The sequence below is a fragment of the Theobroma cacao genome, chromosome 10 (assembly GCF_000208745.1).
Source record: "Theobroma cacao cultivar B97-61/B2 chromosome 10, Criollo_cocoa_genome_V2, whole genome shotgun sequence".
NCBI classification, from domain to species: domain Eukaryota; kingdom Viridiplantae; phylum Streptophyta; class Magnoliopsida; order Malvales; family Malvaceae; genus Theobroma; species Theobroma cacao.
The window spans coordinates 2030290-2054453 of NC_030859.1; the positions used below are offsets into that span (position 1 = coordinate 2030290).

At 33.5% G+C, this 24164-nt stretch overlaps 3 protein-coding genes and 1 pseudogene across 3 annotated transcripts; 3 read left to right on the top strand and 1 right to left on the bottom strand.

Moving 5' to 3' along the window:
- LOC18586086 (DNA replication complex GINS protein PSF2) lies at positions 136-3303 on the top strand. Its single transcript, XM_007009270.2, has 9 exons — positions 136-155; positions 320-398; positions 494-568; positions 670-784; positions 1314-1413; positions 1498-1528; positions 1610-1699; positions 2662-2814; positions 3009-3303. The coding sequence occupies exons 2-9, from the start codon at positions 351-353 to the stop codon at positions 3024-3026; spliced, it is 630 nt and encodes a 209-aa protein (XP_007009332.2). The 5' UTR covers positions 136-155; positions 320-350; the 3' UTR covers positions 3027-3303.
- Positions 8283-11391, top strand: LOC18586087. The gene is made up of 3 exons (XM_018129665.1): positions 8283-8726; positions 9669-9885; positions 10360-11391. The coding sequence occupies exons 1-3, from the start codon at positions 8481-8483 to the stop codon at positions 10845-10847; spliced, it is 951 nt and encodes a 316-aa protein (XP_017985154.1). The 5' UTR covers positions 8283-8480; the 3' UTR covers positions 10848-11391.
- Positions 12183-12895, bottom strand: LOC18586088. Its single transcript, XM_007009273.2, has 2 exons — positions 12628-12895; positions 12183-12356 (listed from the first exon to the last, which is right to left on the bottom strand). The coding sequence occupies exons 1-2, from the start codon at positions 12859-12861 to the stop codon at positions 12195-12197; spliced, it is 396 nt and encodes a 131-aa protein (XP_007009335.1). The 5' UTR covers positions 12862-12895; the 3' UTR covers positions 12183-12194.
- On the top strand, positions 15770-23454 carry LOC18586089 (annotated as a pseudogene).

Here is a 24164-nt window from a genome sequence, read left to right on the forward strand (position 1 = left end):
GATTGTTGAATTATTATAATTTTAAATTTTTTCCCGTTAAAGAAATATTTTGAGAACTTTTTATTTTTTGATAATTTTGAAAACTTTAAAAATTATTCTTTTGCCGCGTTGCCATGCTTGCATCATTTCCCGCCACCAAAAGGTGAAAGAACTATGTAGGGTTCCCGCTTCACATCTCTACACCGATTTAGTAACTCAGTATCTTCAACTCCACTCGGGCGATTCTCGACTAACTTCTCCATCTCCATTTTCTTTCTCTAATCAGTAATCCTTAATTGATTTATCTCTAACTCTCCCAAATTATTTCCCAATTTTGCAGTCTAGAAAAAACCCTAGATCGCTTCCCAGGCATGGCCGGCCAATCCGATCCTCACATCTCTCTCTTCTCTGCCGAAGAGGTCCCTTTGCCTTCTCTCGTTATCCTTTATACGTCGTCGTTTTGGAAATTTAGCGGTGATTTTACCTTTTTTTTTTGTTTGTTGGGTTAAACCAGGTGGAATTCATGGCTGAAGATGAGTTGATAGAGATTGTGCCTAATATGCGAATGGATCCTCTCAATTTCATCTGTGTAATCCTCAATTCTTATTTACCTCTCAATTTTTTTCTTTCTCGCTCTTTTTTTTTTGAAAGAATTTGGTTAATTTGGTTTTAATTTTGATGAAATGACAGGGTGATTTTGGCCCATTTTTACCTCAAATAGCGACTCAGGTACCAATGTGGCTCGCTGTGGCTTTAAAAAAGAGAGGGAAATGCGCAATTCGTCCACCCCTTTGGATGTCAGTTGGTTAGTTAGTCAAACTTTGCCACTGATATTGAATTAGAATTGTTAATTTCTGAAACTTGATTCGATGCTATTGTTTTGAGTCATGCAAATATTTCATTGCATATTCAAATAGAAAAGGATTTCTGGATATTACTAGTCCTTATTAAGGTATGCTTCATGATTTGGGCAACTAAGTAAAATGATGGAATGTACGTGTGCAAGTACTTTAGTACTTCATTACTTGCATTTATCTTGAAATTTATTCCCCTGATTAATCTAATCAAGTCGTTTCTTTGTGCTGTTATGATTGAGTCAAGGTTTTTCAGGAATTCTACCATAATGTTACCTTGCCAGGGGGAGAAAAACAAGTTTTAATTTAGAAAGGTCTATTATATTGTGATGTTGGTTTTTAAACTTCATTCATGTATTGTTTGCATAGGGCTTAGAAGTTGAGTTGAGAACTTGCTAGTTAATTGATAGGGGTTTTTTGGGTTGCAGTTGTGTTGTGAATATGTTATATTGTTTCTTATAATTTTTTGTTGTGGACCAGAAAATTTGACAAAGGTTTTGGAAGGAGAACGAGACTCCCAAGGTGCATTTCAGGCACTGCCATTTCATTATGTGGAGATATCTAGACTTCTCTTTGATCAGTAAGCCTTCCTATGCTTTCTTCTCACTACTATAAACTATAACATGAGAAAAGCTTAATGTACACTGCGATTTTGTCATGGCAGTGCGCGTGATGACATTCCTGACATGTATATGGTGAGTTGGAGGATTTTTATAACCTTTTTTTAATTGTCCATTTGATTTCTGCATGTAGTCAGTTATATATCCATTTTGCAGGTGCGGTCTCTTATTGAAGACATAAGGGATGTCCGGGTTCATAAAGTTGAGACTAGCTTGGAAAAGTTCAGTGGTACATCTGCAGTGAAAGTATGCATTTTTGCCACTGTTGTGAATTGTTGATACTTATTATCATGATGTGATATTTACGGCCTTGGATACTTATTTTTATCATCACTTAATATAAGTGGAATAATTGTTATGAATGCAAAAAGAAACAGTTTGAAAAATTTTTTAAGCCAAATATGATATATATATTAGACTGGATAATGTTTGTTGTTATCTTATGATCTTTATTTTGTATGGCATATGGTGCATGAAACGTAAGCCATATAATATATGGCTAGACATCTGTGGTTTGGAAGTGTGGCTATGCATGTATTGGTGATAAAGAAGAAATTCATTCAGTATGAAAGTAGGGTATAGAAAATTCTCTTGTTTTGCAACTTTCATGTACACAGAAAAGTAAAAACTGCAAGTCACTGAAATGTGTGTTCTTTATGCACCAATGTTGAACTTTGCTTTCCCCTGCTGCTTGAGAAAGGGGTGAAGTGATCCTGCAACCAACAGCAAAAGTGCATGCAATGCTTGCTTTGCTTGTCGTTTGGAGTTATTTTGGGATGGTCATTGCTTATTTGGGTAATTTAGATTTATGTTGAATGCTTAGCTATGCTTTTGTAAATTGAATTTTACATGCTTATGCAAGGTGCTGTGTATGGGGGGGTAATTACTGTTTTCTTTCAGGTTTAGGGTATGGTTTTACCACAATGTGTCTTTGAGTGGGTTTCATTTTCTGGTTTCAAACGGGTCTTGCTTTCTGGTGGGAGAGAAAGAGATAAGTTCAGGGCTGTAAACCATACACACACTAAATTGTGTTTTGGGAGGGGGTGTTGTGGGGAATGGGCAAACTATACACACACTAAATTGCTGAATTATGTTTTCCTAATATGCTTCAGATGAACTGGATTTCCTCAATGATCTTTGTGTTAATTATGAATCTTCCTTTGTCTTCCTCTTGATTTCTGTGCCTCTAATTTCTTGAAATTGGTCAGATTCCAAATTTATCAGCCATGGAAGTGAACATAATTCGTCCATTTGTTGGGAGGGCCCTGCAGGCATTCTATAAGCATGATAATCCAGAGAAAATACCAGATGTAGATAGAGCATCCAGTGGACAGACACGAGTAGCTAATAACGAGCCAAGAGTATGTTCTTGTTTGCAATTTGTCTGTGTCTTATCTAAAGGTTATAACACTAAATGGATAATGGCTTGACCATTGGTCTGCATATTTTTTCTGCAAAGATTTTTTATTCTTTGCCTACTGGTTTCTGATTGTGATAGGAAGACATGTCTAAAGTTGGCAAAAGAGTTTCTAAACTAATATTTTTTGCTTTACAGCGGCCTCTGAGGAGATAAGAAGTCATTTTCATTTTTTGATCCCTTCTCTGTATTGAAATGGAAACTTCAGCCAGCTAGCAGTGAAGGTACTTCTGTTTTCTTTGAAACACTTTTTGGAGAATCCTACTTGGTTCCTTCTTTTTTGTAATTGTGGAATAATTGCGGCCTTTGTTTTGAATCCTTGTTGAGTAAGTTGATAACTTATTGTAATAGCCATTAAAATTATTATTTCCCACAAAGCTGCGAAGACCTCAATACAAATGGATTGGATTATGGGGAGCATTAATTCTTGTCAGTTACAGTAGCATTTTACTGCATTTTTCAAAGCCCCTCTGATCTCTCTGGTGTTGACTCGGGCCTGGGGTTGATATTAGTGGACTGTTGCTTGAAATGAGAACGCAGTGCTAAATTTGGAATATTGCATGTTGTTTGTCATGGAAAACAACTTATAAGAAATGGAGATCTAAGTCAAGAGAAAGATGTTGATGTGATTTATGGGGGAAAGATAATATAGGATTTTTGTCACCATGGAGGTTGCCTAAGATTTCCTGTTCATGAAGAAGAAAGAGTAATGCACGAATATAGAGGAGTCACTCATGCTAAATAATGCAAAGAGTAAACAAAATCTCCGTTGAGATATTCCAAAAAACATGATTGCTGACAATTTGAAGGAAGATTTGGCTCTCTAGAGCTGAATGGTGGAAAGTGCTTCATGTATGTATCCTAGACAGTGCTCCCTTTTATATTCAGTTTTCACTTCATATATTTCATTGCTGGTGGACAGTTCCTGATTGATGATTATTCATCTGTCTGGTAAAAAGCTTGTGCTCAGTTTTATTTCACAATGAATTGCAATTTGGATGTCAACAATCGTATTATTGTTGTCTAGGGCTGTACCTTGCTCTCAAATACACCTTATATTCTTCCTTTTTTAAGAGATCTCCTTTTCATCTTCAACACTAGAGTAGGCATTTCTGAAAATTAGTATTTCCAGTTATTTAATATATTAGAATTAGCCTTGTGAGGTTGTTTGGGTATAAAATAAACTTGAAGCCCCATAGAAGTGGTCCAAGGCATATTCCTTGTCCCCATCACATCCAGTGTGCCAAATGTCTATCCTTTGTGCCAGAAGTCATAAAAGAGAATCCATATTGTTTTTAGAAAAGATGGAGACCCAAGAGAGAGGTCTGGATAGTCCTAATAAGCTAGATAGAAAACTCTAGAACAGTATCTCATGTTCCCTCATCTGACCCACCCTAGCTTATAGAGGTATTAAATTAGCGTTTATTTGCACATGCTGTGGGTCCTCTAGACTTTCTCTGTCTTCATTGTAAGCTTAACATCCATAAACATAGGAATAAAGGATGGTTATCATCCGCGACCTCCTAGGAAAGCAAAATATCAAATAAATATTTTATAGGGTGGAAAAACAGGTGTGATAAATTAAAGAATTGAATCTTAACATGGGTTTTTGTCGACTGAACTGTGAGTTTGAGGATGTGTCAGAGACTGAGCGTCTGTTTTTGACATTGAAGTAATATAGGGATTCAGGAGAAAATATTGTCACCTGCACTTCAGATAGTTTATGTTTTTTCTATCCTTTGTGATTTAATTCTAAACTATAATTGCATGACTCGAAATGTACTGTTTATTTTATGTTTCAGTTGACCTTTAAAAGTCTCTTTGCTATTTGGATCTTAGTGGACAATTTACATCTCAATCATAGGAAAGCTTTATATATTGAATCCATCTGCCATAGCCTGCGTTTTCCTTGCGAAATAGCAAGTCAGCAAGGTTAGAATTTGCCATTCAGGACATGAAATCAGTTTTCTATTGAACTTTACTGGCTATGCAATTGTCTTTTGAGGGAATTATTAGATTCCCCTTTGAGGTCTGCTTTTTATGCAATTATTCGATTCCCTTTCGAAGGAGATTCAACATTTGTTGCAGGTATGATTACCGATATAGAAAGATGCCGGCAGCTTATAATCATTAATTGTAGAATAATGAAAGATCTATCCGTAAGAGCTGCATGCCATTGCAAATGGTTGTTTTTTCTTCTCTCTTTTGTGAGGAGCAGGCAGTTCATGGAGGAATATGAAATTATGAGGGAGGTGCCATGACTCACGAGGAGCATAAACATCAACCTTGCTTTGCCTGTAGGTCAGTTCAAATCAAACCTTAACCTACCACTGGCATTGGTAAACAACTTAAGATTTAGGAACACTGTTAATCTTAATCCTGGTTGCATCTGATTTGGGTCCTTTAGCTTTTGTTCAATCATAACAGCGATGGTGTGATGTAGACTAGAGAAGACATTTATTTCTCGCTAGAAAGTGCATAAACATGTGAATATTTCACCTGATTTTGAAAGGGAAAAAGAACATTTAAAATGAAAACGATGGATACCTAAACCTTGGCTTGGTAGGGTACTTTGCTAACTCGCATGATCCAACCGAAACTCTTCAAATGAACTTTTACACTAGTGTGAATGTGATGATTCAACAGTGCAAACAAAGAAGAGGTCAAGTTTCCTCATGCTCTTTATATATGAGCCACAACAAATTTTGTTTTGTAACACTAACCATAGTTACATTTATATAGTTTTATACTTGAAATTCGAAAAGAATTTTTTAGTTATTCGTAAAATTTTAGATGAAATAAAATTTGAGGTAAATAAATTGTTTTAATTTTTAAATTAAAACGTAAATGTATAATGTATACCAAATAAAGATAGATAGAATGAAATATTTGAAATTTAGCTGTCACATTTCATGATCTAGATCAAGAAGGCAGGCAATTATAACATTAATAGACAGATTCAGAAAAATTTCTACTTCTGGACCGACCCAGAAAAGAAGGATTTGGAAACAATTGACCAGGAAATAGGCCAGACTTCGCGCATGAACCGAAAGGAGAGTGGCCATGGCCATTAGAACTAACATTTCTTTCTCTTTTTCTGTCCTAATTGAGCCTATGATTGATTTCCTAAGTGGCCTAAGCAGTTGTCTTCTTCTCCTCTAAACTGACAGAAAGATACTGCGGAAGCGCGTGGTCCCTCTTCCACTTCGGCCCCCGCATGTTCCTCGTTTGCTTTCCTTTCATTAATCTTTTATTTTCTATATATCTATTTGCTTAGTCACCTCCTCTTTTCTATTTAGTAATAATCGTGAATTCATTGCCTAATCATCATAATTTCAATAAAATAATTTTTTTTGAATTTTTAATTAAGTTTTGAGTAAATTAATTTTAATTAAATTGAAGATTTGGATCTGATTAAGAAAATAATTTTGATTTCGTTTCGTCGAAGTAATCGATTAAGATTATCTTGTACATTTTGCAAGTTAATATAAAAATGTATAAGTTTTGATAAAATCAAAATTTTAAATATAGTTGAATAACTAACTATATATATGATAAACACTCAAACTTCATTTTTGGTTGCATCCAGAAAGGATTAGATTGACGGATTCAAAACTGATTTTTTTATTTAATTATAAACATATGAGCTCTGATCCTTATTTTTGTTTTATTTTAATATTAATAATTTTTTTTATATAATTGAAAGAGGAGGAATTCGAATTTTATTTTTTAAGCATGAAATCATGCATCAACTAATAAGTCAAATGATCGGGTGTAATAAATAATTTCTTTAAAACATATAAGATAAAAAGTGGTAGAATTTTGAATTATATACATGTGATTAAAATATCATCATATGTTTTCTTATTTTTATATTAATTTTTTAAATCTATTTTAATAGCATATAATGTTATAGATTTTATATTTATAAAAAATGTGATAAGTTTTGAAAATATATATATATTTGTGATAAGTAGTATAAGAATTTATTTATTTATTTTTATTCATATGAGATTCAAGAAATATTAAGGTCGAGGTAAGTTCGGAATAAAAGTAAATTCGTTTTCTTTATAAGTAAAAAGGTTAATGCAATGAGAGTATTCAACAATTTATTGAGATAGAATATTATAAATTTTTACATTAGTGAGAGATGAAATGAATCTTGCGTTTATAAATAAGAGTTTTTTATATGTTTTATAGATTGAAAATTAAAGTCATGGTAATAAATTTATTCTCTAATTTATAAAATTTTTAAATTTCTTTGACAATATATTAAATCATTTTTTTTTAAAATTAGGTAAATGATAGTGTCTTTAGATTCTCAATGTGAGGATTTAACCGAAGAGAACTGAAAGGCTAACTCAAGAGTCAATTATTTGGTGATTAATTCTATATTTTGACGTAACAGTTGGGTCTCCTTGTGGCTCAAGTCATCTCCCAATTAAGAATTATATTATAAGGTAAAGGCAATTAGACGATGACTGTACTTTTTCTGTTTGTTTTCTCTCTGTTCCATTCAAGCTGCATGGCCACATGGTCCCCAAGCCAACTTTATTTTTTTTTAATTTCTTAGTTACTATTGCTTTTATTTGAAATTATCATTTTACCCCCAAATTATTTTTCTTAATTCTTTTTAAGTCTAGAAATTTTCCTCATTGACTAGTTAAAAATCACAAAGAAAATGAAAATTTAAAGTTATTTTTTTCATATGTTTGTCACAATTTGTATTTTTAATTTTAAAATATATTATTAATATGTAATATTTTATCTCACTTAATTACGTAATAGTAAAAAAAAAATTTATCTTAATTTAAATTTATTTCAATTTTGAGATCTCTTATAAGAGTTTTGTATTAATAAATGTTCAGTAGATTTTGATATATTTTTTATGAGTTCTCACTTCGATTCAAAAAGTATATTTATTAATTGAAAAAAAAAATTATTTATAAATTTAAAATTTATCTCATATTATAATGAAATTTGTTACATATTTATTTAATTAATAAAAAAATCATAATTAAAAATTATTTTTCATATTATTAAAAAAAATCCATCCCCTTTTTCTTCTAATTACAACGATTTTTTTATTCTTTTTGTTACAAAAACCGTTTTGGCCTTTTGTTTTTTTTTTTTTAAAATAAATTCCAATAAAAAAATAAGTACAAGTAATTTTCGAGTGAACCAAACCTCAATTACGTCCACATTCAATACAATACTTTCCACCTTATCCAAAACTAAATCCCTCGTAATTCCAGTTAACAAAAAAAAAAACCGCAAAAAATAGGAAAAAGGAACAACTAATTAACCTCCGTCATAACAAAAGCATTTCTCAAGCCCATTTTGGTCATTTCACATTTCCTCCATTTTTCCAAAACTTTTCTTATAATCAAAGCTTCCCCCTGCTTCCTCTTCCCTTCTTTCCCTTGGGTTTTTGCCATTCCTTTCCATTTCGTTCCTTCCCTCTCTCTACTTCTCCCGCCCGCCACAAAGGAAAAAAGCTCCCAAGCTTCCACTAAATTACGGAAACGCCATCCCTTTTTTTTTTTTGATAGTTGGCGTGAATTCAGAGAGACGGGGGAAATTGTGATCGGACGGGGGGGTGTTGTGGCGATGATGGAGTGCAGCGTATGGGTGGCCGCGGGGGATCATAAAAATAGTAATAGTAATTCTAATAATAATAATAGCAATAATAATAATAATTTGTGGGGGTTGAGCCATGAAAGCGAGCATGATTTGGCTTTAATGGTAAGCGATTTTTTGGAAAATAACGGTGGAAGCGCCGGCGGCGATTCTTGGTGTAGCAGCGATAGCGAGTCTGGCTTCTCCGATCTTCTCCACCTCTCCGATAAGATCTCCGTTAGTATTTACTATTTTCCATTTCCTTACAAAAAAAATTGGGGTGTTTTTTTTCCCATTAATTTTGAGGTTTTTGCTGGTTTTCTTTCATTGGGTATTTTAAAATTTTATATTTTTCCTCTTTTTTGTTTCTGGGTTTTATTTATTTTATATTTGGGTTGTTCTTTTGTTGGTTTTTGGGTTTTAATTCATATGTATAAGAACTATTTTTTTTAATGGAAGGAACTAATTTAATTAAGGGTTGAACTTTAAGTTTGCTCATTTAATTTGAAGTTTTTAATTTTTTTTTTCTTTTGTCTAAGATAATGCCAAGGAGCTGACTATGCTAAGGATATGTTCTTCATATACTCTTTTTAGGCTGCAAATTGCCGAATTTGAGCATCCATGACCTCTTTGAGAATGAGAAATGAATTTATTTGCTGATGTTCTGATTAGAGATGCTTGAACGATCTTCATAGGCCTAGCATATTTGCTGATGTTCTGCTATGGCTGAAGGAAGGAAAACGATAAACTTGAGCCTGAATTATGAAATTTTTGTAATTTTTTATTTTATGGTCAAAATACTCTTGTACTGTATCTGTTTTGGAGATTGAAGAAAGTAGGTCATTGTTCATATCCGAAGTATACTTATCGTCATAGTGGGTTGCCTCACATATTTGAAACAGTGGTAACTTGTAACTTCCCTTAAGATTGCCCTGTTGATGTGTTAATCTGTTTTTGTTTTATTTTGTTTTTATTTTTGAAATTTTTTCAATTTTGTGTCAAAATTAACAGAAGTTTGCCTTGGTTTTTATGATCTAGTTCAACTTATTCGGCTTTTGAATCTTTAATAAGCATGTGAATTTTGGTGATTCTTTTTAATTTTACCCTCTTCATTTCCTACAAAGAGCATTTACTTAATATGGATCTAATTCTCGTTCGTTTTGCTCTGTCATGTTGCAGTACTATAAGCACCCAGTGGGTCAGTATGAGATCGACTTGTTGTCTGTGGTTCATTCACTTATATTATCTGTGAGTGAGACGGACCTACACTTTGTGAAGTCGGGTCCATGTAATGCTAGCTGCATCAGGTTTTTTCTGGTAAAGCTGTTGAGACTTTCTGGCTATGATGCTGCTGTTTGTGCATCAAGGTGGCAGGGTAGTGGCAAAGTTCCTGGAGGTAAGCCATAGAGCTTTTTATCTTTTTGTTCGATCATTTAACAGTAGATTTTGATGCAGCCTAGGGTGAAGAAAAGAGACCTTAAATTGAGCTTATTCCTTCTAGATGCCTTGAATTCTTTATTTAAGGTTTGAACGTGTACTATTGATGTTCCTTCCATCTCTCTCTCTCTCTCTCTCTCTCTCTCCCTCCCGTTCTCTGGGTATGTTTGTGTGCTTGCATGTCAGTGGGTTGTGCCGTTGTGGAGACTCTTTGTTCTGCTTCATCTGTTATCTATGTTGCATGTTTTTGAGAGTTCAAACCTACCATTCATGACGAAAATCAGCTTCCCCTCAATAATTCTGTTAGGGCAGTAAAAGTATGGTGAAATTTTGCATGTCATTTTGTAGGTTTTGTTCACCAACTGTTTTGATTTGCTCATAAATCAGTAGAACTACAGTAAGTTTGATAAATCCTTTTGTGACATATGTGCAGGTGATCATGAGTATATCGATGTGATCAACTACAACAATGGAAGTTCTGAGCGTTTGATTATTGATATTGACTTCCGAAGCCACTTTGAGATAGCTAGAGCAGTTGATTCTTATGATAGAATATTGAATTCACTACCGGTTGTTTATGTGGGCTCATTAACTAGGTTGAAACAATTGCTTCAGCTCATGGTTGACGCTGCTAGGTCATCTCTTAAGCAAAACTCAATGCCATTTCCTCCATGGAGATCTCTTGCTTATTTGCAAGCAAAGTGGCAGTCGCCCTACCAGAGACAATTTACTCCCTATGAACATGATATTAATGGCAATGTTTCTTCTGACCATAAACAGTGCAATGGGCATTTAAAGGGGCTGCAGGCTTCCCTTCAATCCGAATTAGAAGCAGAGAGACTGTTGAAGCCCATAAACATTGATAGTCATTGGAGATTGAAACTTGACAGGCGGAGGCACTCCTCATTCAGGGCTCTTTGACATGTATAGATTTTGATCTGGAAGATGCAAGTTCTTTTTTGTGAGAGATTAATTGTATTGCGGCTTTTCTTTAAGTTATTTTTTTCCCTTGATAGTGAATAAGTGTGGACCGGAAAGAAGGGCACGTTCACACAGCTGACAGTGAAGACAATAACTTCCCATATTTTGTTGTCCAGGCATCTTCAGTTCTCATCTCGAGTTGGGGAGCCATATGTTTCTGTTTTGATTTTTTATGCACGGGGTGAATGATAGCATCGAGTTCCTGAGAAGTGCTGCAGAATTGTTTGGCTTGAAACAGCTCCTAAAGTCTACTAGGCAACGTGCATCATCTTATAGATGGTTCTTTGTTTTTCCTTTTATGTATCATTGTGAATGTATTCCTTGCCCCTTATTTTTTCGGGCTTAGGAATTTTTTTTTTAGAATCTTTGCTCTGTCTCATTAATATGTGATTTCAGTCTGAAAAATTTGTCTGCATCAAGAATATATGCTTTGGGTTACAAATTATACACAATGAATTGATTATTAGTTGCTTTTGTTACTGTTCCTGCTGATTCTTCTGTTTGTGTACTTGTCCCATTTCATTTAGAAAAGCACAATCCCCAGTCAATGTTCCTGTGATGTGCAGCCAAAGAAAAATGTTCACGTCTTAAAAGCAGAATATGCCTACCATATAAGCTTCTCTGTACACCATAGCTTTGTGGTTGATTTGCCTGGCACTTTGTGAATAATTAAACCTTAACCAGGTCGATTAGTCAGTGTTTAGTTTGTGTTAATCTTTAATACAATTGATATTATCATCAGGCTTTGATACCAATTAGCTGGCAAAGCTGTTGTAATAATTTCAGTTTAAGCACATCATGTGGAATTCTCCTATGTTTGAGACAATTATCGAAGGGCTTGTCGACCAATATTTCTTGTTGTGAGGAAAAAGAAATTGACCTTAAAACTCATTTTCTTTGTAGACTGGCTTCATAATATATATATATTATTTTATCCAAAAAAGTTAACTTGATTGGATAAGATCCAGAACCACCTTTATACTATTTTGGCATAAGGTGTGTTTCCAATATCCTATAATGTTCTTGAAAGGATAATGCATTATCAGTGGACTCCACCACATTAGGATCACCCACCTTGGTGAGGCATTGCAATCTCCACATAAACTCCCTCCATTGAAGACAAAAGAATTTTGAGAGATCGAATTACTGACCTTATTGATATATGATTGTCTTTGATATCATTTTAATTAAAAATTTTATATAATATATATATATATATATATATATATATATATATATATATATATATATTAAAAAGAAAAGGTCCAAGAACTTTTTTTTCTCTTATTATGTCCTTCCACACCAATTTGCATGCCATTGATCAAGAGATACAAAGATGCCCCCCAATATGGTAACGGGGTTGAACAGCTGAACTTTTGCATTTTCAACAATTCCATACAGGACTTCGCGTTTGGTGGTGTACTGACGTCCCCATGGATCATAATAATACTGCAACCATAAAATGAATCATGTACTTATCACTGAACCAAATATTCATATATTCTATTGATTTAATTGATTGACATGGTTATATCTAAATATATTGCTGAAGAAAACAATATATCAGATATATCAGAGACAAGAAAAAGACTTGAAAACACATAACATTAAAGGTTAATCAGATATATCAATAACGAAAAGGACATAAGCAATGGAAACCATGGTTCAAATGAAGAGAAATATGTATGTACTTATTATACGTGTGATTATGGGTTGTTACCGTATAGCGCCTGCCGGTACGCATGCGGCGCTCTTCTGCAACCCAACCAGGCAGCAACCAGCCATAGCCATAATCGGATTGATCGCGGAAAATGACAGTGCTCCCTGGTTTCCTCTTATTGCACTTCTGCTGAGGACGTTCTCTTATATTGCGCAAGGTGGCTAGCGTCAGCGGCGACCACTGCCTGGCATAGTTGGCGCTGCTTGAGCTTGACGCGCGACTGCCCTTCACCATGACTGCAAGAGTTTGAAAGCTTAATGCTCTACCTTTTTTTTTTTTTCCTTTGGTGGTTTCTTTCCACCAAGTTCATTGCACTATATATAGGCGCTAGGATGCTATATTTTTGTAGTATTTTCAACTTTTGCTCTTCTTTTTTCTCTTATTTCAGATTAGTCCCATAGAGTATTTAAATTCTTTTTCAATTTTGATCTTGGACATAATTCTAATTGATAGAGTTATTTGACCTATGTATTTAGCAATTGATAGAGCAAGTCTTTTTGTTTTGTTAGATAAATAATCAAGATGTTTTAAAACTTTGTTTAGGGTTAATCTGATAGGTATATAGATTATTATTTTAAAGATGTAGATGCATGTAGAATGCGAATGAAGTTACGTAAGCTGCATGAAAATATATATTATTTGTTAGTTCACTAGTTTTTTCAACACGTGTTTTTGACTTTAGGGTTTTGATTTTAACATTGGGGAAAAAAATGAAAGCATATAATTAGTATTAATTAAACCGTGATCATGAGCTAACTTTGAAGTAATTGATTAGTTTTAATCTTTATTTTTTTATTTTTCCTTTTTAAAGATATATAAAAGTGAAGATAAAAGTTTTATACTTGTCGGTTCGTACAGATTTCAAAAGTTAAATAATTGAATAACTTACTTACAATTGTTTTTCTTTTTTTAATTTTTAAATTTTCTTCCATCATTGTACAAATTAATTCAAATAAGTGTCATATATATTAATTATAAAGTAAAAACAATAAAACAAAACTTACTATTTTGAAAGTAACTAAGGATTAAGTGAAGAGCATATATGTCGGCCGTTATGTTATCTTTCGACAAATATGTAAAGTTTAAGCATTGTGGCACTCGACATAAAAAAGTGATAATTAAAACTACATATAAAACGCGTTATTGAAAAGTTTGATTTTTTCAAATTAAGAACATTCTAAAATCTTAACAAATTCGAAGAAAGTATTTGTTCTTTACACATAATATCTAACAACCAAAAGTTAAGGCACGGTATACGGATTTAAGAAGGGGGAATTAAGAGGAGAGGGTCCTAGAAAAGAAAAAACACTTCAAAATCTTGGATTTCAATAACAATATCCATTATTCGAAGGATGGTATTGCAATTAACCAAGAAGTTGTGGTTGTTGCGCAAATAGAGAAACATTAATAGTGCTATACATGCAAAAAAAAAAAACCCAAATGCATTTTCGCTGTCTTGTACATATTAGCTAAGATTCCCGAGTCAACATTGATTGTGTAACTGCTCCATTTGACAAGCAATGGCAGGCTCTTCACTGTTGGCTGTTTTACCTTATTTTTCCCATATATACTTACCATATATTTATTTATTCAAAGGATACTTCCCATATAATTAATTCAGGGCATAATCATTTAAATCATTGGATAAGCTTAAAACGTTACATCTATGGTATTCTTGAGCTTGAATTATGAAATTTTTGTAATTTTTTATTTTAGGGTTAAAAGACTCTTGTATTATATTTATTTTAGAGATTGAAAAAAGTATTAATCAATTAGAAAATCATCTGAATTTTGTAATTTCGGTGATTTTTTTTTACTTTTACCCTCTTTATTTCTTATCAAGAGTATTTATTTTTTTTTTGAAAAATAATTTTATTGATCTCAGTGAGCCGTATGCCACTCTATATATCTTGTTTATTTGTTAAAAAAATTTTCATGACATAGTGCTTAGTCCGGGCATAGAAAACTATACAATTACAAAATATAGTACTGCTCAAAAAGCTATTGACGGCATCTCTAAATCCTGTCGACCAATATGGATCGTAGCTATCTGCCCTTATTACAAAAACTGGGCGTGACACATGAGCAAAGAATTCGTCATAGTCTACATCAACCACCATTCGGCCTCAAAGCAAAAAGATGAGGCATCACAACATTCGAAAAAGCCATCATTTCAGCCTATCCATATTTCCATGGTTACAAATCCATGAAAAGAAGACAATAGCCATAAAGACTCGATCTACTGTTAGAGTTGAAGCATGCATTGACTTTATCATTTTGTCTGTTATGTACTTTGCTTCGTTGTTGTACTGGTTGTTGACTGCTGTACACAGGTGTTTATGATGTGTCATCATGCATGCTTAGTTTTTTAATACAGTTTAACACTTGTCCCTTATGTTAACAGGTGTTAATCTTTGTATAATTTGCATAAATATTTTGCTCATAGTTGAATGAAACGTGTGCGAAGAACCTTCAGCACATTCCTCTCTGTTTTCCAGTCTTTCACTTCTCTTTACCAGAGCAATATATGTTATCATCTGCTCTGTTATAACTTCAATTTTTCTTCTCTCATAGTTTCCTTACATCTACATCCCTTAGCACTAAACCTGCAAGTTACAAGCAGTTGAAAAAACGAGGGCAAGTAAGAAGCCATACAAAGGAGGATGGTCACCAAATCGGCGGGACCACTTGATTGCAGCTGTCCAAGAGCATTGTTGAACTTTCAAAAAATAAAGTGAAGGAAAATGAAGGAGAGTAAAGAGAATGCTTAAGAGCAGTGAAGTGAAGAAAAAACAGAACAACTTCTTCATTCATATCAGTTTGCTACTTAAAGCTTAAGCACAGGAAACAAAATAGAAACTGACAACTACCCACTAAATGAACTCAATAGGTAACTGATCCATAATTCTAAGTGATAGACCAACATGTTTTTTTTTTTTTTTGAAAAGTAATAGACTAACATGTGCCAAGTAGGATAACCAACAGTAACTGACTGCAACATAAAAAATAAGACTAAACTTAACTGAGTCTTATGCAGCAGCTGGCTGCTCAGATAAACACTATCAACAATTAAAGAGATGCATTCCAACTTCAACAAGCATTTACTTCATATGGATCTAATTCTCTTTATTTTTGCTCTGTCATGTTGCAGTACTATAAGCACTCGGTGGGTTAGTATGAGATCGACTTGTTGTCTGTGGTTCATTCACTTATATTATCTATGAGTGAGACGGACCTACACTTTGTGAAGTCGGGTTCATGTAATGCTAGCTGCATCGGGTTTTCTCTGGTAAAGCTATTGAGACTTTCTGGCTATGATGCTGCTGTGTGTGCATCAAGGGGGCAAGGTAGTGGCAAAGTTCCTGGAGGTATGCCATAGAGCATTTTGTCTTTTTGCTGGATCATTTAGCAGTAGATGTTGAGCTTAATTTGAGCTTATCCTTTCTAGATGCCTTGAATTCTATATTTGAAATTTGAACGTGTACTATTAATGTTCCTTCCATCTCTCACACACGCTCTCTTTCTCTGGGTATGTTTGTGTGCTTGCATGTCAATGGGTTGCGCCGTTGTGGAGAATCTTTGTTCTGCTGCATCTGATCTGTTATCTATGTTGCATGTCTTTGAGAGTTCAAACCTACCATTCATGATGAAAATCAACTTCCCCTCAACAGTTCTATTAAGGCAGTAAAAGTAAGGCGAAATTTTGCATGTCATTTTGTAGGTTTTGTCCCTCAACTGTTTTTGATTTACTCATAAATCAGTGAAACTACAGTAATTTTGAAAAAACCATTTGTGACGTATATGCAGGTGATCACGAGTATATCGATGTGATCAATTACGACAAGGGAAGTTCTGAGCGTTTGATTATTGATATTGACTTCCGAAGCCACTTTGAGATAGCTAGAGCAGTTGATTCTTATGATAGAATATTGAATTCACTTCCGGTTGTTAATTTGATTGGATAAAATCCACAATTACCTTTATACCATTTTGGCATAGAGGTGTGTTTCCAATTTCCTATGCTCTCGAGATGAAGATCACATTGAGGCCACCCATCTTGGTGGAGCATTGCAGTCTCCACAGACTCCCTCCCTTGAGTACTTAAGAATTTCATGGGATCGAACTAGTGACCTTATAAACATAAGATTAACTTTGGTACCATTTTAATTAAAAAACTAGTTATATAATATATATATATGTTGAAAAATAATGTATTTTATAAGGTTCAAACATTTTATATTGTCAAAATATATAAAAGGTGAATGTCTTATATTGAAAAACCAACTATGGGCTTGTTGCAAGCAAGGAAAACAGAGTGAGCTCGCATGCACACAAGATTGGGTTAAATAATTAAAAACTTCAGATTTTCCCCCCTGTGCGCGAGTATACACGTGGGTTGTGTCCAAGTGACTTTTTGTACTTTGACCTTATTTTTTTTTGAACTTTTTCAGCATTTGATTAAATCAAAGTTTACCTGATTCTCCTGGTTTTCCTCAACGTTTATCTTGGTTTTGCTCCAATATCTACCTGACTTGGTATAAATGCTGATTAGGCTTTCCTCAACTCCCTGATCTGGTGCAACGTTCACTTCACTCCATGCCTATAAATACAGCCTCACACCCTCACTCACAACACACACCAAAGCTTTTCTTCTCTAAAGCTTTCTCCCTCTGCCTCTTCTCTTCTCTTTAGCTTCTCTACTGGGTTTTCTGCTTTTTCTTTTTGCTGTTCCTGTCATTCCTTAATAGTTTGTGCAAACTATAAGGAAGAGTCTGTTGAATCTTGGAGGATAACCGCTACAGTCCTTTTGCATCAAGTTTTATACTCCGAAGGGGCGGAAATTATCCTTAAGGACAGTGATACCACGCCTCAGACCAATTACTGTTTTTACTATTTTTATATTCCTTTATTTATAATATTCGTTCAACATATATATATATATTAGAAAGAACAGGTACACGAATTTCTTTCTCTATTGTTATGTCCTTCTACACCAATCTGCATGCCATTCAAGAGATACGAAGATGCCCCCCATATGGCAATGGGATTGAACAGCTTAACTTTTGCATTTCCAACAATTTGATTAATATTCATATTAATTTCTTTCCTCCATAATTCTCTTTGTCTAAAATTTTAAGACTCTATTTGCTTGATATTTTTATTATTTGATTTTCAGAACTTTGTTTTTATTCTTAGATTTCACCCAATAAGCTATATGATGAAGCCTATTCCCATAAATTCTAAGACCCAACGCATAGTTACTGAGGTATTGCCGATTATCTGCACATAATCTTGGATGTAGAATTCACTTTGAATGCAAAGACACCTTGCCAGGAAAGATGTATAAACCTCAATCAATGTGAGACCAATATTTAGATATATCACCCGTAGTTAATAATAGAGTCATAAGTAAAAGATGCTCTATGACACTTGGGATATTAAAGCTAAAAATAGGGTTCGTTAATTTTATTTACACCTATTATTCCAAGGCACAGTATGTGTTTTACACAGCCAAAGTAAACAACAATGGTACAAGAGAGTAATCTAGCTCTAGATGTGCATCAACAACTCCTCCAATCATCATCACCTGCTTCCGAACGAACCCTACAAAACTTTAACCCACAGATTAATTAGGCATAAAGATAAAAAAACAAGCATAAAAAAGGAGAGATGAATGCTCTTTTGTGAATCCATGGTTTCACCTTTTCCCATCATTTGATCACTGAACGAGCATCAGGCCACAAACAGCCCATAAATGTTGGATTTCGCGTTTGGTGCTGTACTGACGCCCCGATGGATCATAGTAATACTGCAACCATCAAACGAATTATGCTACTATCACTAAACCAAATATTCATATATTCTATTGATTTTTAATTAGTTGATATGATTATATCTAAATATACTTGCTGCACAAAACAGTGTATCAGATATATCAGAGACAAAAGGACTTGAAAACACACAATATTAAGGATTAATCAGATATATTAATAACGAAAAGGATATTGGCAATGGAAACCATAGTTCAAAATGAAGAGAGAGATGTATGTACATATTGTACGTATGATAATGAGTTTTTACCCTATAGAGCCTGCCAGTACGCATGCGGCGCTCTTCAGCGACCCAACCAGGCAGCAGCCAGCCATAGCCACGATCGGATTGATCACGGTAAGTGACGGTGCTCCCTGGTTTCCTCCTATGGCAGTTCTGATGAGGACGTTCTCTTATATTACGCAAGGTGGCCAGCGTCAGCGGAGACCACTGCCTGGCATAGTTGGCGCTGCTTGAGCTTGACGCGCGTCTTGGTCTCCCCCTAGCCCTAGCCATGACTGAAAGAAATTGAAAGCTTAATGCTATAGTTTTTGTTTCATGTGGTTGTTTTTTCCACCTCGTTCATTGCACTATATATAGGCACTATGGGGATGCTATATTTTGTAATATTTCAGATTAGTCCCTGGAGTATTTAAATTCTAATTTATAGAATTATTTGAATTATGTATATAGCAATTGATTGAGCAAGTCTTTTTTTTTGTTTGTTAAATAGTCAAGATGTTTTAGAAGTTTGTATAGGGTTAATATGGCGGGTTAATATAGGGTTAAAATGAACATGCATATGAAATGCGAATGAAAAAATGTACGTTGCATGAAAATATATATAGTATTTGTTAGCTGACTTGCTTTGTCGACACGTGTTTTTGACGTTAGGGTTTTGTCTCTAACATCAACAAAAAAAATGAAATCATATAATTAGTATTAATTAAATCTGACCATGAGCTAACTTTTAAGTAATTGATTGGTTTTAATCTTTATTTGTTTCATTTTTCTTTTTAAAGGTATATAAAAGTGAAGATTTTGTACATTCAAATTTCAAGGGTTAATTAATTGAATAACTTATTTACAATTGTTTTTTTTTTCAATTTTTAAATGTTCTTTTGTCATTGTACAGATTAATCCAAATAAGCGTAATATATATATTAGTTATAAAGCAGAAACAATAAAACAAAACTTACTATTTTGGAAGTAACTTAAGAATAAGTGAAGAGACTATACGCTAACCGTTATGTTTTCCTTTGATGGATATGTAAAGTTTAAGCATTACGTCACCCAACATAAAAAAATGATAATTGAAACTACATATAAAATGTGTTATTGAAAAAGTTTGATTTTTCCAAATTAAGAACATTCTAAAATCTTAACAAAGTCAGAGAAAAAATTTGTTCTTTATATATAGTATCTAATAACCAAAAGTTAAGACATGGCATAAGGATTTAAGAAGAGGGAATTAAGAGGAGAGGGTCCTAGAAAAGAAAAAACACTTCAAAATCTTGGATTTCAATAACAATATCCATTATTCGAAGGATGGTATTGCAATTAACCAAGAAGTTGTGGTTGTTGCGCAAATAGAGAAACGTTAATAGTGCTATACATGCAAAAAAAAAAAAAAAATCCAAGTGGATTTTCGCTGTCATATATATATATATTATCTAAGATTCCCGAGTCAACGTTTATTGTGTAACTGCTCAATTTGATAAGCAATGGCAGGCTCTTCACTGCTGGCTGTTTTACCTTATTTTTCCCATATATACTTACCATATATTCATTATTCAAGGGATACTTACCATATAATTAATTCAGGGAATAACCATTTAAATCATTGGATAAACTCAAAACTTTGCATTTATGGTATTTTGAGCTGTTAAAAATTGATTGGTCAGTCATATTTGGCATTTTGCCCTTTTAAAGAAACAAAAATGAAGGTATCTAATTGACCTCCAAAATAGACCTGGCATTGTATGTATATTTACAAGAATCAGTATAAGGTTTTAAATTGGGTTTTGCCTATTTGTCACTTACTTTCTTTTGCACTTTTTTCTTTAATTCTCCATTAATTTTTTTCTTAATCTCTGATTCTGTCAATAAATTAATAATAAAAAAGGAAAAAAAAACAATTGCAATGAACGAATTGGGTCAGGTCAGAATTTATGGACTAAACCAATTGTGTCACACAAACAAATTTGAATTGAACATTAAAAAGAAAAACAAATTAACCAAATATTGAACCGGCAATGTATCATGAGATTTTATTGAACTGCATGTTTGCAAGGTAGTTTGGATTGTACAAAAATATGTTGTAGAGGATAATTGCTCACAATTGGTCCACCTTGAAGTTACAATTGTTCATTAGTTTGTACATTTAAGAATAATTGATTCTCCATTATCTTAATTTTGACTAAATTGAAGTAAATTTTTTAGTTAAAACAAGTTAAGACTTTAAAATCACTAAACAAGTTAAGACTTTGAAATTGTGGGCTAGACGAGATAAATTAGTATGACGCAAATAATTTAACTTATTTTCATTAAGAAAGCAAAAGATGTACTAGATCTTATGCATCTGTATTACATACTTTAATTTTTCTTTGAAATTTTATTATTTATATTTTTGGGATCAAAATGCAAAACTTTGTTTAAATATAGTGAATTTCATAAATGACAAAAGAAAAATAATAACCAAGGTAACAAAAATTATATAAAATCAAATTGTTCTTGATTTAAAATTAATAAAATCTACACACTTTTTTTTTTAAAAAAAAAACTTAATTTTTCAAATATGATTACATTCAATTACATAGATATAATTCGACCTAAGAATCATATAATCAATAATGTACTACTAATTAAGCATGTTCATGATTTAATTACATTGTCTAAAAAGAATTATGAATTTTGACAATGTAAGAGGGGAGCTTCTTAGGAGGGGTCTTGTCAATAGTAATGCAGCTTTATGTGCCATTTGCAATAAAGAAATCAAAACAGTCGACCACCTTCTCTTGCTTTGTTATAACTCATGGAGAATATGAAACTTCTAGATTGAATCTTGGAATCTTAATTTAGTTCTTCCTAATGATATGAGATCTTTGCTTATTGCTTAGAACGGTGTCATTTCTAAAGAGGAGAGTTCTCCCATCTGGCGCATGGCCTTCTTCATTATTGTTTGGATCATTTGGCTTTCCAGAAATGAGCTAATCTTCAAAGATCAACCTTTTAACATTTTCCAAATTTATGAAATTATTAAATTTAGAATTGGTTGGTGGATAAGGGCCAAGTAGCCGCTCGATAATTCTTCTGTCCTTGATCTTGTTCGTGATCTATATATAATTTTTTAGGACTGTAAATCCTAAGGTTTTGACATCAAATATTAGACTTTATTATAATGAATTTACCCTAAGTTAAGATCTATCATAGTTGAAATTTAAAATACAAAAATATATATGATTTTTTATTCATTTGAGCATTTAGCTTATTAGTTCGTATATGATCTCCTGTCTAAATAACAGGGTTTGAATTTTTCTTTCTCTAATTAAAATATATGTATATGATTTTTTATACATAATTTCTCTAATTTTTTGTTTTTTTCTTAACCAATCAAATAGTTTTGGTAGGATCAGAAATTAGTTACAGAAGGATTGGCCTTGAAGGCCCTGGTACAAGCAACAGTGCAAAAAATAACTTGTTGCCGCAGAAAATCAAATTGGAAAATACTTTCCTTTTTTGAAAGGCAGAATAAAGTTCATTTCATAAAAGATTTACAAAAGACTACCACGTAAGTTAGTGAGGTGGCTCCTTACTGCTTACAAAAATCCAGTAGGCTGCAGCAAAAGAAAGGGTCAGGAGACAAGCCACTGGTTGCCTATGAGATCCAACCCAATCTGGAAACCAACGAAGAACCTCCAGCAACATAATCCCCACCACAGCATACATTTTGGGACCTCAACAATGACCACAACTTAGACAAACAATGGTAGAAGTTCCACAAACATAAAAAACAAGAACAGAAAATTAATGCAACCTGGGAAAATAATTTAGAAGAGCTTACTCTGTATCAATTGCCAACCCATGTTCTATATCATCACTGGTCTCCAGCAGATCAGAGGCCCTTCAAATTGCCCCTTTAGCCAAATTGTCAACCGCTCTATTTCCTGCCCTTAGCGTATGCCAGATTTTCCAATCACCAATCATCTTCTTCAAGCTCTCAATGTGTAAAATCCATTTTCCAAGTTTCCACGGGACGTCATTTGGATTTTTGATCCACTTCACGGCATTAAGAGAATCACTCTTACAGACGAGTAAAAAATTTCCAACCCAAACCGAGAAGGCAAAGATAATGAAAGCTTCCCGAATTGCAAGAAGTTCTGCAAGACTTGAGTCCCCAAAATTGGAAAATACTTGATCGTGTCAAACTCAAATTGGAAATTGGAATCATATAAGCAAAAATGCTAGTAAAATTGCATCAGCCTTGGCACACGTCTTCTCCCATGGATAATGCCATTTGGGTTCTTAATTCTGAACTATATAATTGGAATTACAATAAGACAGCATATCAAATATTCTCTAATGAACAAAATCTAATATGGGTTTTAACAACATTGCAAAGAATTCATGATAACCAAGTAATATATGCTGGTGATCACGACTATATCGATGTGATCAATTACAACAAGGGAGGGAGGTTCTGAGCGTTTGATTGTTGATATTGACTTCCGAAGCCACTTTGAGATAGCTAGAGGAGTTGATTGTTATGATAGAATATTGAATTCACTTCCGGTTGTTTACGTGGGCTCATTGACTAGGTTGAAACAATGGCTTCAGCTCATGGTTGACGCTGCTGGGTCGTCTCTTAAGCAAAACTCAATGCCTTTTCCTCCATGGAGATCTCTGGCTTATTTGCAAGCAAAGTGGCAGCGCCCTACCAGAGACAATCTACTCCCAGTGAACATGATCTTGAAGACAATGTTACTTCTGACAATAAACAGTGCAACGGGCATTTAAGGGGGCTGCACTCTTCACTTCAATCCGAATTAGAAGCAGAGCAACTATTGAAGCCCATGACTAATGATAGTCACTGGAGATTTAAACTTTGGATTACAAATTATACAAAGAATGACTAGAGTATTAGCTGCTTTTGTTACTGTACCTGCTGATTCTTCTGTTTCTGTACTTGTGCCATATCATTCAGAAAAGAAGAATCCCCACTCAATGTTTCTGTGATGTGCAGCCAAAGAAAAATTTCAAGTTTTAATTAAAAGCAGAATATGCCTACTATATATGCTTCTCTATACACAATTGCTTTTTAGGTAATATACCTAGCATTATGTGATTAATTAAGCCTTAACCAGCTTGATTAATTAGTGTTTTGTTTGTGTTAATATTCTTTAATATAATTGATATTATCATAAGGCTTTGTTACCAATTATAATAATTTCAGTTTAAGCACATCATGTGGAATTCCTCTTTGTTTGAGATAACGATTGAGGGGACTGTAACACTATTCGGAAGAGCAATATTTCATGCTGTGGGGAGAAAGAAATTTACCATCTATATATATATATATATATACATATATATAACTATTTAACCAGAAAAATTAATTTGACTGGATAAGATCCAAAATTACCTTAATATCATTTTGGCAACAGGTGTGTTTCCAATTTCCTACTATGCTCTTGAAAGGATAATGCATTACAAATGAACCCCATCAC